At 41.5% G+C, this 20389-nt stretch overlaps 1 protein-coding gene across 1 annotated transcript in view; it reads right to left on the reverse strand.

Moving 5' to 3' along the window:
- The window catches only part of itfg1 (integrin alpha FG-GAP repeat containing 1), a 352137-nt gene that overhangs the window by 279578 nt on the left and 52170 nt on the right, over positions 1-20389 (reverse strand). Inside the window, exon 7 of the mRNA XM_051955816.1 lies at positions 849-898. Coding sequence (XP_051811776.1) covers positions 849-898 — 50 coding nt within the window. The remainder of the gene's footprint in view (positions 1-848; positions 899-20389) is intronic.

Here is a 20389-nt window from a genome sequence, read left to right on the forward strand (position 1 = left end):
CTTTACCTTTAACATAATTGTCTACAATTTTCTTTTAAATCTCCTGAGACAACTCTCTCCTTCGCTTCCTCTGGTCCATGTTTACTGTGGTACACACCATGTCACCAAACAGCACAGTGACTGCTTGTAACCCTATAAATAGGCCAACTGACTAATTACAAGTTTGTAGACACCTGTGTTGCTAATTAGAGGACACACCTTGATTGAACACGTCCCTATGGTCACATTATTTTCAGTCTTTTCTAGGAGTACCATCATTTTTGTCCAGGCCTGTTTCATAAGTTTATTTTTTAAAATAATTCTGTTGAACCACGGTTAAAAATTAATGTCTGATTTTCATTGGTTAATTTTCATAGAATTTTTATTTATTACTTTTGTCAGATTCAAATTATTTCTGTGACCATTGTGGGTTTTTCTTTCATTAACTGAGGGGTACCAACAATTTTGTCCACGTGTGCATAACAGCTTCCTAATGGTGGCCATACTGTAGATCCTGAATTAGTGACCAACAGTGGCACATATTTTTAATTTAGTTGTGGCTATGGTAACTTGTAAAGAACAGTTGCAAAAGTAAAGTTATGGGTTTCATTTCTACTTCTAGACTACAAATTAACGAATACATGAAAAGCAACTGCAATAATCCGCAATATTATATATTTTACATAGGAATACTACAATGTTGATGCAGCAATGTGATATGATTTAATAAAAGAGAGTATATGAACGCAAATACTCAGAATGACTTGATTTTTTTTGGGGGGGGATGCAAGTTGGACTTTTGAAAAGTTGCAGAAAGGAAATCTAGGACAGGGAAGCACAGGGAAAAAGTGAGCCATAAGGCATATTACCTTGTTGATCCAGGTCTCAAACATGAAGTCTTCAGTTGTCAGGAACAAATCTGAACAGGGCACAACAGGCAGATAGAAGCAAGGATTCAAGTCAAATCAATTAAGTAATACAGTGAGTTATTTGGTAAGTATAATCAAACAAGGAAATACTGATCTACAATAAATACAATGCTGTAGATCAGTGGGAATAACATCACTGAAGATATGCACTGTACTCTAGCTACACTCAACAAAAATATAAATGCAACATTTTTGTTTTTGCTCCCATTTTTTATGAGATGAACTCAAAGATCTAAAACTCTTTCCACATACACAATGTCACCATTTCTCTTGAATATTGTTCACAAATGTGTCTAAATCTGTGATAGTGAGCACTTCTCCTTTGCTGAGATAATCCATCCTACCTCACAAGTGTGCCATATCAAGATGCTGATTAGACACCATGATTAGTGCACAGGTGTGCCTTAGACTGCCCACAATAAAAGGCCACTCTGAAATGTGCAGTTTTATCTCACAGCACAATGCCACAGATATGGCAAGATTTGAGGGAGCGTTTAATTGGCATGCTGACAGCAGGAATGTCAACCAGAGCTGTTGCTTGTGTATTGAATGTTCATTTCTCTACCATAAGCCGTCTCCGAAGGCGTTTCAGAGAATTTGGCAGTACATCCAACCAGCCTCACAACTGCAGACCACGTGTGACCACACCAGCCCAGGACCTCCACATCCAGCATGTTCACCTCCAAGATGGTCTGAGACCAGCCACTCGGACAGCTGCTGAAACAATGGGTTTGCATAACCAAAGAATTTCTGCACAAACTGTCAGAAACCGTCTCAGGGAAGCTCATCTGCATGGTCGTCGTCCTCATCGTTGTCTCGACCTGACTCCATTTCGTCGTCGTAACCGACTTGAGTGGGCAAATGCTCATCTGGCATCTGGCACGTTGGAGAGGGGTTCTCTTCACAGATGAATCCCAGTTTACACTGTTCAGGGCAGATGGCAGACAGCGTGTGTGGCGTCGTGTGGGTGAGTGGTTTTCTAATGTCAATATTGTGGATGGAATGGCCTATGGTGGCGGTGGGGTTATGGTATGGGCAGGCATCTGTTATGGACGAAGAACACAGGTGCATTTTATTGATGGCATTTTGAATGCACAGAGATACCGTGACGAGATCCTGAGGCCCGTTGTTGTGCCATACATCCAAGAACATCACCTCATGTTGCAGCAGGATAATGCACGGCCCCATGTTGCAAGGATCTGTACGCAATTCTTGAAAGCTGAAAACGTCCCAGTTCTTGCATGGCCAGCATACTCACCCATTGAGCATGTTTGGGATGCTCTGGATCAGCATATACGACAGCACGTACCAGTTCCCGCCAATATCCAGCAACTTCGCACAACCATGCGAACTGCACCTTTCAGAGTGGCCTTTTATTGTGGGCAGTCTAAGGCACATCTGTGCACTAATCATGGTGTCTAATCAGCATCTTGATATGGCACACTTGTGAGGTAGGATGGATTATCTCAGCAAAGGAGAAGTGCTCACTATCACAGATTTAGACACATTTGTGGACAATATTTGAGAGAAATGGTGATATTGTGTATGTGGAAAAAGTTTTAGATCTTTGAGTTCATCTCAGAAAAAATGGGAGCAAAAACAAAAATGTTGCGTTTATATTTTTTGTTGAGTGCATAAACTGGTGTACCTTTAAAGACCCGGCTAATTGATTAGGAAAAAGAAGAAGAAGATATTGATGAAGAGTCAGTATTTGGACTACTAATAATGCTTAATCTATACACTTATACTTAAAGGTTCTATATAGATTTTGAAAATTAATATACTACCAAACAAGCTTTTGCTGTGATGCAGAGTTGCAACCTCCACACATGAGCTGGCTCCAAAAGTTAGCTAATCCCCATAATTTACAGTAGAAACAAACATGTTCATAGTCTCATCCTACATTACTAAAAATGAACCAGAACGTTTGGTTATTTGTAATGATTTGAGCATTATAAGGTCATCGGATTTTTCAATATATACTGATGTATATATATATATGATGTATGATATATGATATATGATGTATATATATATAAAACACAAGGGTATCATGTTAACAATTAAACAGGTTAAGAAAACATAAGAGAGGAATGTAAACATTTCAAAGTTTGATTATTAATAAACAGAATAGATGCTTCATATATTTTGACCATTCTCTTTAACTCTGGAACTTAAAGGCAGTGCTTTTTCAGTATGCAGTCTAGGTAGATTTGCTACAGGATTGAAGATGAACTGGCATCTCAAAGCGGTAGAAAGAAAAACAAGTGGAATGAAGGAAAAGGATAGTGGAGGGATTTCCTGCTCAAAGCAACTTGATTTCACTCAGCTTTCTAGAGTCTTCGCCCCCTGGAAATGCCTATAGCTTGCTCTGTTGGAATCCTATAACCTGCACTTGTACTCATTGCTTGCTCTTGAAGCTTAGACTGCAGGCTGCACTTGTAATGCTGTTTCTGTGTGTTTTTGAATGAGAGAACATTTACTTTCATCGCTGCATTCTGTGGACTGCAGTTTTACTCCAGTAATTGGACGTGAAATAAATATTAGCATTGATCTGCCTTAGGGCCCTGTGATACTCCACATCTTGGTGTGTTCTGCATGGGAGAAAATAAAAGATAATGGAAAGCGGGAAAAGTGAAGGGAGGTAGTGGTGGAGCAATAATGACAGGAAGAATGAAGGGTGTGCTTAATGACAAGCTGGAAATCCTGTTCCATATAAACACCTCTCTGTAAAGCAGTGGCCACTGCAGCCAATGGTATGTTGAAATTGATGCAGTGTGACTAAAATTGCGTAAAAAAAATAAATAAACAAACAAACAAAAAGATCACCATCTCTTTAACTGGCTGCATGCCAAACAATGTACTGACTGAGAAAGTGTTCCTCTTTGTGAATATCAATTTAACCAGCCTTGTATTTCTGACATGCTCTGACACTTCTACTGCAGTCATCCCCAGAACCAATAACCAGCTCATGTAACTCATCATTTTCAATATCTCCGTTTTTTTGAAAATATGTGTTTCATGTTTCCTACTGGGATCCCCGGGATCTTTCTGCATGGAGTTTGCATGTTGTCGCTGTGGGTGTTCTCCAGGTACTCCAATTTCCTCCCACAGTATAAAAACATGCTGAGGTTAATTGGGAAACTCTAAATTGTCTGTAGGTGTAAATGTGAGTGTGATTGTCTGTATATGTAGCACTGTGATAAACTGGTGACCTGTCTAGTGTGTCCTCTGTCTTTACTCTAAGTCAGCTGGGATAGCGTCCAGCCCCTCCACAACCCTAATGAGGATTAAGTGGTGTATCGATAATAGGTGGATGTTTTCTATTGGGTGGCACAGTTGCGCAGTGGTTAGTATTGTCACTTAACAGCTCAAAGTCAATCGAGCTCGAAATCTGGGCCTCGTCTATCTGTGTAGAGTTTGAATATTCTCCCAGTGCTTGCATGGGTTTTCATGAGGTTTTCCAGCTTCCTCCCACAGTCTAAAAACACGCTCAGGTTAATTGGTGATTCTAAATTGTCATTAGATGTGAATGTCAGTGTGATTGTCTGTCTTTCTGTGTGACCCTATGATAGACTGGTGACCTGTCCAGTATGTCCCCTACCTTCACCTTAAGTCAGCCAAGATAGACTCTAGCCCCCTTGTGACTTTATAGAGGATCAAGCAGTGAATGAATGAATGAATGAATGAATGAATGCTTCCTACTTGCTTTTTAAAGTCTTTTGTGCTTTTGCAAGCATAGGTACCTCCCATTGAGATAGGTCATCGTGACAATTCTTGAAACTCAAATTTGGCGGTCTATAAATATTTAAAATTGTGTAGCATGTAGTGTTCAACAGTAAATGATCATTCTGTTCCTTATCTGGTAAACCAGATTCTGCTCATTTTTCACCATGGTGTGCGAGCTTGTGTAAATGGGTTGGAGTGTATTAAAGAATTAGTTTAGGAATAAATATTGTCAATTACAATGTTGAAACATGTTGTAAAACCTGAAAAAATACATATTTTTAGCAATTGTCACTGTCTACCGCAGTTTTATCGCAACAAATACTCTTCAAACATCGCAACTTACATCACAATTTTTTAGAAAAGTTGCTTCGAATTCAGGCATTTCAGGCCGCAACAATCTTGAAAAATGCCTGCAAAATCCTGGAGGGACTGTACAATTCTGGAAATTGGTAAGCTCAGTCTTCAGCATTTGACAATGCCACAGTTTGAAGAATTTGAGTATTGATATAACACTGTTGCCGTGGCAACGCATCATTGAAATGAAAAACAAAGTACTTTTTGATAGGTTAAAAATGCTCAAAATTGCACCAAAATTACCACACACATCACAGTTAGCTAAAGGAAGGACACTCTATGCATCTCGGCACTGCATACGGCACAGCATCCCATGCAGCAATTTTAACAAATAGCCCCGCAGCACATTTCACCTACGTCCATGAAATTTGGTCGGCATATTGAGCACATCAGGACACACAAAAAAGCCTCTGGAGCCATCCCCTGAACCTGACGGGAAGTCCATCATTCTGAATTAAGTGTGGGATATTTGGTGATTTTTTGTCATTTTTCATGTGCTTTAAACTCATACAGGGCAACTCCAAGAGACCTCAAATTTGGCCAGTCTATACAACTGTGATGAAAACTTATCAAAAGCCACGCAAAAGTCTGAGGGCGTGGCCATGGCCATGGCGACCCCTGGAAATTTGATCCTTAGCCATAAAACAAACAGTAAATACTTTTTGACACATCAGAATGGTTGGAAATTCATCAGAATTGTCACACACACTGTATGCATCTCAGCACTACATGTGTCACAGCGCCCCCTGCAACATTTTTCACCTACATTCACACTGTATGGTAGCCACATGTAACACAGGAGAAGCAAAAAAAGTCTGTGGGGCCCAAAACCTAAACCCAACAGGAAATCCACTATCTTGGAATAATTGTAAGATTTTTGGCAACTTTGGTAATTTTTTCTGTGGTTAATTATTCATAGGGTATAACTCCAATACACCTCATATTTGGACAGTAGATAAAACAGGCCTTAATGATAACATCATCTCAAAATCATCTGCATCAGTCAAAGGGCGTGGCCATGGCACCATCCAGAATTTTGATGCTTCGCCATGAAACATCAACTGCTGTCTAACTACCCTCTGCATTCTTCAATCTGGCTCAAACTTTACATGTTTAACCACAGTCTTGCCCTGGTTGCAACCAGACGCCAAATACATTTACAGCATGTGCTATAGCGACCCCTGCAGCATATTAATAAATATCCCCCACACCAAGTTTAACCGACATCTACAAAATGTGGTATGCATATGTAGCACAGAGGGCGAACAAAAAGTCTCTGAGACCCATACCCTAAATCCAACAGCAAGTTGGATATTTTGAACTGAATCACTTTTGGTCATTTTGATTATTTGGTTATATTCGCTTTGGCCACCTTTAATGATGGGATGTCTATTTATACAGAGATAAGTGCTAATCTGTCCACTGTACTCTCTGATCCCTCCTCTTAAAGTTTATTGAAACATTTCATTTTGAATGTGTACAAAATGAAAAATGTGTCATTCACAATGACATTCCATAAAACAGTCAAGTTGCATTTGATTTTAATGGTTCAAACAATGTCGGGCAGAATGGTTGGCCCTCACGCATGTTGACCTCATCAAATCTGGCCCTCTTTGAAAAAAGTTTGGACACCTTTGGGCTAAAGGAAGAACACTGCATGCATCTTGTCATTGCATGTACCATAGTGCCCCCTGCAGCATTTTTAATAAATATCTCCCGCACCAAGTTTAACCTATGTCTACAAAATTTGGTGTGCATATGTAGCATGTGAAGGCACACAAAACAGTCTCTTGGACCCATACTCTAAACCAGTGGTTCTCTATTTTCGGTCAGGGCCACCTTTGCAGGACAGTGTTAATTATCAGGTTTTTTTTTCAAAGCTCTGTTGTTTATTCAATGGTAAAACCAGCTGTTGCACAGTTTTGTCACTTAAAAAGGTGTCTAAGGTGGTAAAACTTAGCTTTAACTTTTATTTTTTTTTAAACTTTATGGATTTCAGACATGTTGCCTACATAGACTCAGATCTTTTTACAAATGCAAATAAAGATAACAAATGCATGCACAGATTATGCGTATGTGCACACAAACACTAGAGAATACACTAGAGAATACACAGTAATACACACACTGTGTCTGTGCTTTTCCATGTTACTGTGCGTGCTTGTCACACCAGGTGGTGTGTTGCTGAGCTTGGTTAATCAGCAAATCAAGCCTCTTAGACAGAATCCAGCCGTGATTGGTTGATTAGGTGTGATGGCGGTGTGTCAAAGAGAGAGGCACAGAGCAGCCAAGAGATGCACAAAAGATGTTCATTTCATAAATGCATTCTCACTGTGGGGGAACTCCCCCTTTTTGCTCATCTCACCGTTTTGCCTCATCTTTTAAACTCCCATTTTTTAAAAAATTATATTATTTTAGGACAAGTTCACCACCGCCAAGCTTTCTTCTCGACAATTTTCTCGTTCTTTAGTGTGTTACCACATTTACTCCAACTTCAAAAGTCACCACTCTTCCCTCCCCTTTGTTATTTTGATCCTCACCACCGTTGAGTAGTGTATTGAGAGTTTAAACTGACAACTTTAAAGTAGGAAGTGACCTTGAGCACTCACCACATTTTAACCTTTCTTCCCCTTGGTCATTGCAACATGAGTGGATCTGCTTACAGATCTGTCCTGAGAGGGAATGCATTTTTGAAGTCTGTCAAGGGGGAACAGGAAACAGAAAAGCTTATACCACAAGGTAAAATAAGCAATATGGTAATCTTAAAGTAATTCTACTAACAATATACTTTTCAATACATTGTCCTTTTCCGCTTTTCTTTACCTAACTCATGCTGCTTGCCAGGGAGTATTCTCACAGTCTCATAAAGAGCTGCTAGCTAACAATTATTAATTATTAATTAGTAAGTATGCACTTGGACAGTGAATGTATTGAAACCACTGATGAAGATGAGAGGAGTTGACAGAGGTGAAATGTTCTGTGCCTAAAAAAATTAACCCGTTTGTGCTGATAGCCAGCTCAGAAGAAGCTGGGATGGACTTAACCCCACGAGCAGGAGATGGAGCCACGTGAAGTTGCTGTGCTGATAGTGGTTCTCAGACTGGGAGCCACCACCACCCAGGACTTGTTAGATAATTATCTAGTGGTCACCTCGTGCTGACACCATCACTCACTTTAACACAGTTTCACTGTTTCAGGGACTTTTACTGGACTGTTTTTTAGGGACTTGTTCAAGTTAAAAGAGACATTAAAGAGGGGAATATCACAGGAAAGGGGTACTAAAAGATATGCTTTGTGTAACTGAGCTGTTCATTTGTTTTGCCATTCCTGCACTTTAGCACAATTTCATATTTGCAATTGCATTTTTGTTATACATTGTTGTGCTTGTCTCTATTCAGGTATTGTTACTTAGATTTAAGTTTAAGTGAAAAACTTAAAGACCATAGTCTTTAATATATACAAAGTATATATACATATTTGATGTATTTAAAATATTTTTGTACCAGAGAGGGTAAGTGTGAAGCTGATGTCACAGACTCACTCTTGAAGTCATCTGTATGTATCTTATCTTTCAGACTGTGTCACTTTAAACAAGTCATTTGTGCTCAGTCGGCTAATATTTACATCTATGAATTGGAGCAGCGTTTGTTAGGAGTAAAAATGTAAAATGTGAGTTAAATTGTTAGCAAAGTTAGAAACCCTCATCACTGTCAACAAAAGTACTACATCACTGAATTCATCCAGTTAATAGACTCTATACAAAACATAAAGATATCTGTCCTGACAGTGATGGCGCCAACGCAAGTGGCAGCCTCTCCAGCAGCAGCTCAGTGTGCTCTTATACTTTATTTGTATTTTCTCTTTCTGGTTCTCCTGGAACGTATTATTCTACTTATGGATATAGTCAATTCTATGCCAAGACTCGTTTATTCGAGGAACTTTTTACTCGCTCTGAGAACAAAGTCTCGCATCGGTGTGGTTCCCTGCTTACCTGTGGACGTAAGGAAGCCGTACCGGGGCTGCAGAGCCGGCGCAATGCTAAAAGCTAAGCGGCTAGCAAAGAAGTGGAGATTCAAGCCTCCGGTGCCTTCAATGATCATGGGAAACGTCAACTCACTACCAAATAAGATCGACGAACTGGCGGCGCTGACAAAGAACCGAAAGACCTTGAGGGAGTGCAGTTTACTATGTTTCACTGTGACGTGGCTTACAGATAGCATACCAGATGCTAACGTGGAGTTACCGGACTTCAGCACAGTCAGAGCGGACAGAGACACAAGAGCCTGTGGGAAGCGCAAAGGAGGAGGACTCGCACTGTATGTGAACAAATGGTGGTGCAATCCTCGGCATGTGAACATTAAAATCTCCATCTGCTGCAGGGATATTGAACTCATGGCTGTGAGCTTACATCCCTACTACCTGCCCAGGGAGTTCAGCCACGCCATTGTACTCATTGTTTACATTCCCCCGTGAGCCGAAGCGGAGGCTGCGTGTGATGTCATCCACAGCGCTGTGGCCAAACTCCAAACACAGCATCCTGAGGCCCTTGTGCTAATCTCTGGAGACTTTAACCATGTCACCTTAGACAATACACTGGCTGCTTTTCACCAGTATGTGGAATGTAACACCAGGGGGAAGAGGACTTTAGACCTGATGTATGCAAAGTGAAGAATGCATACAGAGTCACCCCCTTGCCTGCACTGGGGAAAGCAGACCACAATCTGGTCCTGCTTAAACCTCACTACACACCAAGAGTGAGGAAACTACCTACAACCACACGCTCATTCAGGAAGCGGTCTCCTGAAGCCGAGCAGGCCCTGAAAGACTGCTTCAAGACCACAGACTGGGAAACACTGCAGGGGTCTCACAGCAAGGACATGAAGGAGATGGTTGACTGCACCACGAGCTATATTAACTTCTTTATGGACACTGTGGTTCCAGTTAGATCTGTGCGCTGCTTTGCTAACAACAAGCCCTGGATGGTGGTCTGGGGGGGCAGTACATCAAAGAAGAACATAAATAGGTTGGAGAAGCTGATCAGGCGAGCTGGCTCTGTTGTTGGCATGAAGTTGGATTCCCTGGTGACAGTGGCAGAGAGGAGAACTTTGAACAAACTACTTGCCATCATGGATGATGCCTGCCACCCTCTGCATACGGTCATCAGGGCACAGAGAAGCCTGATCAGTGACAGGCTGCTCCTCCCCAGTTGCAGGACCAACCGTTTTAAGGACTCTTTTATCCCCCAAGCCATTAAACTGTACAACTCTGCACTCAGTGGGAGGGTGAGGGGTACAGGGAGAAGAGGGGATGGGAGATGCTGACACTGTTGGTTTAGTGCATTATAATGCCCAGCAGGACAGCAGGAATGGCAAGGGAGAGTGCAATTAACACATTCCACTAATTTTTTAATTCGTACTTTTTAACTTCGTTCCTATTTTTATATATTGACTTTGACTGTTTTTATCTTGCACAAAATTTTAATTTTATTTTGGGTGTTCTTTTCTTTTGTATTTTATCCTGTACTGTTAGTGCTATGTTGTCACTGGAACTGCAATTTCCCTGAGGAACTCTCCAAAGGGATCAATAAAGTTATATCTATCTATCTATCTATCTATCTATCTATAACAAGAGACATAAAGGGCCTTCTGAACCAGAAGAATAAGGCCTTTAAAGATGGCAACATGATAGAGCTCAAGCGGATACAGAGGGAACTTAGAGTCCAGCTCAGGGAGGCGAAGGAGCACAGAAGGAAAATAGAAGAAAGGATGCTGACCAACAACATGAGGGAGGTGTGGGAGGGGATGAAGACCATCACTGGCTGCAGCTATAAGAGAAGTGCTTCCACTGAGGGGGGTGTGGGAAGGGCAAACCAATTTAACCACTTCTTCAACAGGTTTGACCACCCCAACCCATCCACACCTCTGAACACAGCAGCCCCCACTCCCCCACAAGCCAACACCAACATAGATAAGGACACCACCCCTCCCCCCAGAACACCTCCCATGACAATCACAGCAGCTCAGGTCTGCGGAGAGCTGAAGAGGCTGTGCCCCAACAAAGCAGCAGGACCTGATGGAGTATCCCTGAGACTTCTGAAGGCCTGCACGAAGGAGCTGGGACACCCCCTCCAATGCATTTTCAACCTGAGCTTAGGACAGGGGCGGGTTCCCCAGCTGTGGAAGACATCCTGCATCATTCCAGTCCCAAAGAAACCACATCCTGGTGAGCTGAACGACTTCAGACCGGTCGCCCTGACATCCCACGTGATGAAGACCATGGAACGGTTGCTGCTATACCACCTGAGGCCACAGACCCACCACGCCCTGGACCCTCTGCAGTTTGCTTATCGGGAGAAGACCGGAGTGGAGGACGCTATCACCTTTCTGCTCCACCGATCTCTCTCACCTGGATAAAGGCAATGGTGCTGTGAGGATTACATTTTTGGACTTCTCCAGTGCCTTTAATACAATCCAGCCACTGCTCCTCAGGGACAAACTGACAGATATGGGTGTGGAAACACACCTGGTGGCGTGGATTACTGACTACCTGACCAACAGACCTCAGTACGTGAGGCTGGGGGACAGCAGGTCCGACACTGTGGCCAGCAGCACAGGAGCACCGCAGGGAACTGTACTCTCTCTGGTCCTGTTCACCCTGTACACGTCTAACTTTCAGTCCAACACGGAGCTCTGCCATGTGTAGAAGTTCGCAGATGACACAGCCATCGTAGGGTGTACCAGGAGTGGACAGGAGGATAAGTACAGGAAACTGATCCAGGACTTCGTCAAATGGTGTGACTCCAACCACCTGCTACTCAACACCACCAAGACCAGGGAGATGGTGGTGGACTTTAGGAGACCCAGGCCACATCCACAATGATCAAAGGGGACCGTGTGGAGGTGGTCCACACCTACAAATACCTGGGAGTGCAGTTGGATGACAAACTGGACTGGTCTGCCAACACTGATGCTCTTTGTAGGAAGGGACAGAGCCGCATGTACTTCTTCAGAAGGCTGGCATCCCTCAACATCTGCAAGAAGCTGCTACAGATCTTTTATCAGTCTGTAGTAGCGAGCGCCCTCATGTACGCAGTAGTGTGCTGGGGAAGCAGCTTGAAAAAGAAGGATGCTGCACGCCTGGACAAACTGGTGAGGGATTGCTATCATTGTGGGGACATACCATTGACTACCGTTCATATCTAACCTCTAACCCTAACCCTAACCAAAACAATGGCTAACCCTAAAGAAACGTTTTTGCACTTTTACTTTTTTCAGTAACAACAACATGGCCAAGAAAACACGTTTCAAACACAAAGTTGTGGGGACCGAAATGAGGTCCCCACAAGTGACAAAGTTTTCGGTTTTCCTACCGTTGTGGGGACATTTGGTCCCCACAATATAGCAAAAACATGGGGATGGGCGCGCACACACACACACACACACACACACACACACACACACACACACACACACACACACACACACACACACACACACACATCTACTTGCTGGACTAAAGTGTGATAAACAGACTGCTGCAGACAGTAACACACTGTCATTTTGCACAACTGCACTACTGCACTGTTGAACTGCCAGATGTTCATATCTTATTATAGTTTTATATGTAACTTGCATGCTCTCATGTTCTTTACCTTTCATGCTGCTGGAACTGTGAATTTCTCTTTGGAGATTAATAAAGTATCTATCTATCTATCTATCTATCTATCTATCTATCTATCTATCTGTCTATTCTAATTCCATAGAGTTAAGTCCATAAATTTACCACAGCAAATTCTGCTTATCATTTTGGAAAAGTACTACTATATATGTGACTAAGATGCATAAAGTTGTATACAGTCTTTTGTGGCTGCACAGGTAACAGCAAAGTTTGATAAACTACACTGGTTGGGTATGAAAATTACAAGTCTGAAAATGAAAATAAATAAATACGTAAAATAAGGATCTGCAGTTAAGCTGTAATGTGGGTAACACAGATGTCAGGTTTTTAATTTATCTGTGGTTCTGCTGCAACACTTTAATCCAACTTGTTTTCAAACTGCCCATTCTAGTTTGAAGTATTTTTTATTCTATTCTTTACACTTTAGTATATTGAAAGTGTGCTCCACCTAAATGTCAGACACAGGTCACCAAGTCCCCAAGAAGAGATTCCACTCCTCTTTAATCCACAATCATACTCTACTGCGGAAAACAATGGCTGAACCTTTCTAAAGTTTATCATACTAAAAAACTGTAAAAATGTAAATTTTTGGACCCCAGGAAGAATAGTCTTCACTGCAGTGAGGACTAATGGGGATCCGTAATAAACATAAACATAAACAAAACAATGAAAGACAATGAAAGAACAGTCAGCAGTAAAGGACAACACCAAAAGTGAAGGTGACATCTACAGGATGACTATGTGTCTGAAAATACAGCTTGCTTCCTGAAGCTTTTGGTTTTAAGCCCTTGCGACCAGATGAACATGTGTATATTCGCGAGCTTCATATGCGGATGTAACACAAGCTTGATCGCAAAGATGAACATTAATATGAAAATGAATTAGCCACAGACTCAGCTTTGGCTATGGCTAACAGAGGGTGGAACTATGAGCAGCATTTAACACAGCCAGGCATCTCCAGCTTTCATGATAAATCTGTCTACACAACCTGACACCATATTTCATTTCATTTTCATTACATATTACAGGAAAATCAAGTCAGCAGCTTACTGGTGCAGGAGGAGAAGAGCAAACTCAGACAGTGGTTACTGGATGGAACTCCACTTCTATGAGTGTGCAGCCGATACTAACACGCCGTCGTGTTTATTTTCAGACTTTCTTCTTCATAATTCTTTTTTGTTACTACTGTAAGATTTTTGCCATTGAATCAGGGTTTTGAATGGACATGCATGTGCAACAGCAAGTGGAAGTACCACCCTTTTTCTGTAAAGATCTAGATAGATTGGGGAAAGTTTTAAAACAGAGCCAAGAAGAGGTGCAGAATCTAGTTTCCTCTTCAACTACATCAGTTATGACACATTGAAAGGTTCGAGCCCCATTTTTGTGCAATGACACCAAAGAAAATACACGCTACCCCCATATTAATAAAATTCATCAATTACATTACAATTACCCTATCATCTGTAAATTCATTTTTCATAACTCAAAGACTACAGAAGACATACTCTTTCTCAGTTCTCTTTGCTCCTGCTCTACAGCATTTTGAACAAATAGGCCCCACAGCATGTTTCACCTACATCCATGAAATCTGACAGGCAAATAGAGCACATCAGGATGCACAACAAAGCCTCTTGGAGCCATCGCCTAAACCCAACAGGAAGTCTGCCATTTTGAATTAAGTGTGGGATTTTTGTAATTTTCAAGAGCTATAAACTCATACAAGGTAACTCCAAGAGACCTCAAATTTGGCCAGTATATACAGTACAACAAGACGTAGTGATGAAAACTTATCAAAATGTTCTGCAAAAGTCTGAGGGCATGACCGTCGTGGCCCCTGGAACTTTGATCCTTAGCCATAAAACAGTAAATACATTTTGACACATTAGAATGGTTGGAAATTCACCAAAATTGCCACATCAGTGTGGGACCTTCGTGCTCGTCCGCTCCTCCGTAGTGACCTGAAACTCGGCCGGACAACTCGTCATTACGATATCTACATTCTTGCTCGTCCGCCCGGACAACCGCCGCTCAGAAAGACATATTAAACTAGAAAAGCACTCAGAGAGTGCAGACCTCCGCCAGGCCATCGCTCAATTGTACAGATGACCAATCGGAGTTTGTTTGTCTGTCTGTTTGTCTGTTAACAGCATAACCCAAAACGTAATGGACGGATTTAATTTAGTTTTAACAGTTTGTGCACAAAGCATAACATGCATGTACAGTGTAACAGCTCAGTGTTTTGACACACGCACGTAACGGTAGCATTGTGCGCGCACGTGACGGTACCGTACGCGTCGTCGCCGCTTCGTTCCGTCGGTCCCGACTCGCTCGAGCAGGCCGAACCGGCCGCGCGGAATTCGGCCGTCGCCTGGGATCGATCCGGCGACCTCTGTCTGTACAATTGAGAGATGGCCTGGCGGCCATCCCTCGCAATTGTCCTTCGACCTTCAAAAAAAATCCTGGATCCAGACGGTGATCCGGATCACCTCCAAAATCTAATCGATTGTTACTTTTGCTCTTCCGGACATCCTGTAAAAATTTGGTGAAAATCCGTTCATGACTGAGTTATGCTGTTAACAGACAAACAGACACACACACACACACACACACACACACACACACACACACACACACACACACACACACAGACAGACAGACAGACAAACAAACTCCGGTGATTACATAACCTCCTGGTGGAGGTAATGATTTCTTACCAATTTAAAACAACGAATAACTTCTCAGTTCTCAACCTGCAGGAGGCCGCCATCTTGTGTCATTGCGCATGGCTTTCGCGCAGGTTTCAGTTTCCGGTTGGGGTTCGTGTGGATGTTGAGCGATGTCGATTCCAACTCTAACCATTTATTTATATTTATTGCTTCGGTTCCCAACTTTCCTCAGGGGTCTCACTTCAATCACTGAATGACAGTACAGAGGGGGCTATAATGGATAATGAAGAGTTTCATTTCTGATTTTTCTTATTATTCGATGTTTGGAGGTTCGATTCCCACATCTCCACACAGGTCTCAGTTTGGATCACACAGGTTATTAGGGCAGACGCTTGGGTTTTGTTATCAAGGAATATTCTCAGGGATGATGTGGTCTTAGGACTTTTTTGGTATGACATTTTTGTGATATTTTTGTGCTAACTAAGAGACTTTGTGCTAACTTGTCTAAGTCATATTTGTTCTTGTTGGTCAGAGAGACTATTTAATGATAATATGAAGATATTAGTATTGGATATGAAGATATATAGACTTGGTATGATGATGATGATATTATAATATCTCATATTTGCTTATCAGAGATAAGTTTATTTCAATGTTAGATAGATGATACTAGTAATAATGTACATAGTTGTTATGTTAAAAATTATCTCAGGATGATGATCTCAGTGCTACTGCAGGACTTGATGCTACATTTAAATTTTCAATGTTATTTCTGTAGAGTTGCCATATTAAAAGTGATCATAATGATCTCAGGATGATGATCTAAGTCTTACTGGAGTGTAGTATTAAAGTTACACAAGATATAATTAAAGATTTTTAAAAAAGTGACTTTTTAATCAATTTTATTTTTTGCTTCAACTAAAAAAAAACGCCGCGAATTACGGACAACCAGAAATTTGTACGGACTACCAAAAAATTGGATTTGGCAGGAGTTGGTCGTCCGTAATTTGCTGTACGGACGACCAAGGATTTTGACGAAGGTCCCACACTGCTATGAGAAAATTATTTGCCATCTAATAATAAAATTTTTGCCAAAAACCGTGATTAATCTGGTTCGTCATGATGGACTGCTATTATTTTGAACACAACTGTACATATTCATTCACAGTCATAGTGCCACCTTGTGGTATCAAGAAATAGTCATTACTTACATTTTGATGTACTATTCTTGGCTAGTTGGTCATATTCACCTCAAATAAGGTGACATAAGCCTGAACACATTGATACGATTCACAGAGAAAATAGTGACTCATATCAAAGGGCGTGTCTGTGGTAGCACGGCGAATTTCAATGTTTCGCCGTGAAAATTTACCTACTTATATCTCAGCTGCACATGATCCAATCTGGTCCAAACTGCATATAATGGACAACAGTCCGGGTCTGAATCCCTCCACACTTGTAAATTTAGAAATACTCATAGTGCAACCTATTAGCAACAGGAAGTTATTGTCATTACATATGCACGTACCATTGCCCGAAACATTCTCATATTCTGGAAATCGGTCAACTCAGTCTTCACACCTTGACGATGTCACAGTGTGAAGATTTTGACTCTTCATAAAATGCTGTTGCCATGGCAACACATCATTGCTGTGACAATCAAAGTACTTTTGACAGGTTAGAAATGCTAAAAGGCTCGCCAAAAATTGCCACACACATCAGGACCGGCAAAAAATTTGATATTTTAGGTTAACTCTACACGTACGGCAAAATAGCTCCATAGTGCCACCTAGAAAAGTTGAAACAGGAACTACGGCCAGTACGTGTCACCTACACCTATGAAATTTGGTAGGCATATGCAACTTGTCAAAACACACAAAAATGTAAGTGACAACAATGCCCAAAACACAACAGGAAGCTGGCCATTTTGAATTATGTGTCATGTTTTTGACAATTTTGGGTCATTTTTGGACATTTTCAAGAGCTATAAACACAAACAGGGTAACTCCAAGAGAGCTCAAATTTGACCAGGATGTTCACCAGTTAAAACAGTGAGCAAAATGCTGCACAAAACTCTGAGGGCATGGAAATGGCGAACCCCAGAATTTCGGCATTTTAACATGAAACAGGAAATACTGTGTAACTGGTCTGCACATGATTCAATCTGCCTCTAACTTTACATGTGTGATCAGCTTTGATGACATTCACACTCCAAAATACAGTCACAGTGACAGTGTGACCTCATGGATGGACATGAAGTGTTGCCTAAATAGCACGTGCATGCACCAATCTGCCTGAAATTTTACATGTGTGATCAGAGTCCGGCCTTCACCAGATACATAGGCTGAAATGCACTCTATCACAGCACCACCTGGTGGACATCAGGGTTCTCGCCAGCGCATTTCAGCGTAACGGCCCATTACGCTGTCATAATGGCCCGTTACGCTGTCTAACAGGCCGTTACGCTATTGTAACGTCTCGTTACGCTGTCGTAACGGCCCGTTACACTGTCAGTTTAAAAGATTACGGTGTGATTAGGGCCGCTACACTGTTATTTTGACAGATCAGGGTTCTCACCAGCGCATTTCAAAGATTACGCTGTTGTTATGAGAGTGTGTGGCTCGGCCATGAGAGAGGGAGAGAGAGCAGCGTGTGTGTGTGTGTGAGAGAGGGGGAGAGCAAGATGTCTGAGCAACCGTGAATGCAGCGCGAGTGAAAGAGATGGCAGTTGGTTCGGTAGAGGAGGAGAGAAGGTGTGTAGTTGCTGGGTTGGCGGTACTGTGCGGTTCAGCCACTGTTGATAGACAATAAAGGCTGCAGTGTTCTTCGATACGGCTGGGCTCCTGTGTCTTTGCCTCTACGGCTGCTGAGGAAGTGAAGGGGGTTAACCCCGGGCTTCCTGACCACGGTCGGGGGCCGAACAGGAAGGGTTAAGACTGTGATTAGGGCCGCTACGCTGTTATTTTGACAGATAACGCCATGCGCGTTTGTTTTTATCGACTGGGTGCCTATCTAGGTTAATTTATGTCTCCCCACCTCAGACGTACTTTCCTGTCGATTGACCTGTTCCCGTCTATTGCGCATGCGCGCGCGTGCCCCTTTGCAGTATGAACACAGACAGGCATGCAGAGCACAAGCTAATGGAGCTGTCATCCTCCACCACTTGGGAAAGATGCATACATAATTGAGGTATATAAATGTGTTTGTGTGTGGGTGGGGTTGTGCAACAGCAACAGGGATTCAGTCCTCTAAGTGGTAAGTTATGTTGACGGATAATTAAAGACATTCTAACTGTGACGGCTAGAGCTGCCGCTGCACCAGGTTCAAAAAAAAAAAAAAAGCAAGGCATTGGGAGATTGAGAAAAAGAGTGAGGCTGACACTGGATGCTGAGGTCATTCTATTTTCAAGGTGTATCTGAATACAAAAAAGCAGTCTTACAAAACAAATCACTATAAAGCACAAGCATGATAATTTAATTGCAAGAGAGGCAATCTATAATCATTTGATTATTTCTTCCACATTCCTCTGCTCTCTGCTCTAACAGACTTTTCTGTTTTGTTAATTTGTCTCTTCCCTACAAACGACACTTCAAAAAGCACAATGTCACACCCACATGAATGGGTACATGATGAGCTGCCTGCATAAACACATGTATACCCACCCCCACACCACATCAGCACATTATTAAAAATCTGTGTATGCATCTGCATGGGATTTTTTAGTCATCGGGTTGTGATCCAGCCAATCATCTATAATCAGATTGTCCGTTCACACTAACAGAATAATTGCAAGTGTGCCTGTTGTTAATAACAGGGTTCTAAAAGCAACAACCACCACAGCTCGAGTATCTTAATGTTTTAAGATACTCAAGCTGTGGTGGTTGTTGCTTTTAAAATCCTTTGAGGTTTCAATATATGTTGCAGTGCTGTTTGTTAACAGCACTACAAGGTAAATAGCAGCAAACTGCATTTGGAGGAAGGTACTGTAAGCTCTCGGTTGGGATCAGCTTGCTGCACAAAGCTTTGGTTGGCACTGTGCTATTGTTTTGAGGACACATTGGATTTGGTAAGGGCAGGTGTTTACTGTCATCGGTACATGGCAGTTTTAAGCTGAAAATGGTCAGCCATGGTGATAAATGGAGATTTCCCTTATGATATGTCTTCACACATTGATTTAAGATATGTCTTCTCACCATGTGAACATGTTAACAAGGTTAAAAACATGCTTTCTTCAAGTAAAATTTTTGAATTTAAATTAAAATTAAAATTATTGAATTTCCCTTCGGGGATGAATAAGGTGATTCTATTCTATTCTAAAAACAATGTAATACTTCCACCTATCATTATAGGTCAGTGTATGCTGTGTAGGTGGTCTGTAGGAGAGCTTGAAACTGAAATACAAAAACAAAAATTCTTTCTCTTAAAATCATTTTTTCATTTTACCTTCAAGATCTACACCCTCCAATGTAAGTGTGATTATACCATTGTGTATTAAGTCCACACTTTTCATTCTGACGAGCTATGTTTCATAATAAAACATTGTCATGGAAACTGAAGCTAAACCAGTGTCACCACTACTGACAAATGATGGAAAGCAAGAATCCTGGAACAATTTCATTTGTTGTTTTACTTTAAATAAGAACATCATATATGTTTTGTTATGTTTTGTTCCATCTGCTAGCAAAGGCATATGTTCTGTTTTTACTCCAAGCTGAAACTAAGCTGAATAGAGCATTCTGCTTTTTCCACTTTACATCAACTTTACCATTTTTCAATGGCCTATTAGGTGATAAGTTACACTTTGCAATAGTGTGGGGAACATGGAAGACGGACACAACATTAAAAAGACATAAACTTGAAGAGTGTTTTCCATCATACTCCAAGTAATTTCAACAAGTTCTCACATTATGAGACTTAAGTCAATTCTATGTTCTCAATATCTATTCAAGAACAACATTACAATTTTTGCAGCATCACTTTTTCTCCACTTTTCAATCAAAATACCTGTGCATGTGATTTCTGCTTAGGATCCTTAAAATTGGGATGTAAGCTGGT

The sequence above is a fragment of the Acanthochromis polyacanthus genome, chromosome 11, assembly GCF_021347895.1.
Source record: "Acanthochromis polyacanthus isolate Apoly-LR-REF ecotype Palm Island chromosome 11, KAUST_Apoly_ChrSc, whole genome shotgun sequence".
NCBI classification, from domain to species: domain Eukaryota; kingdom Metazoa; phylum Chordata; class Actinopteri; family Pomacentridae; genus Acanthochromis; species Acanthochromis polyacanthus.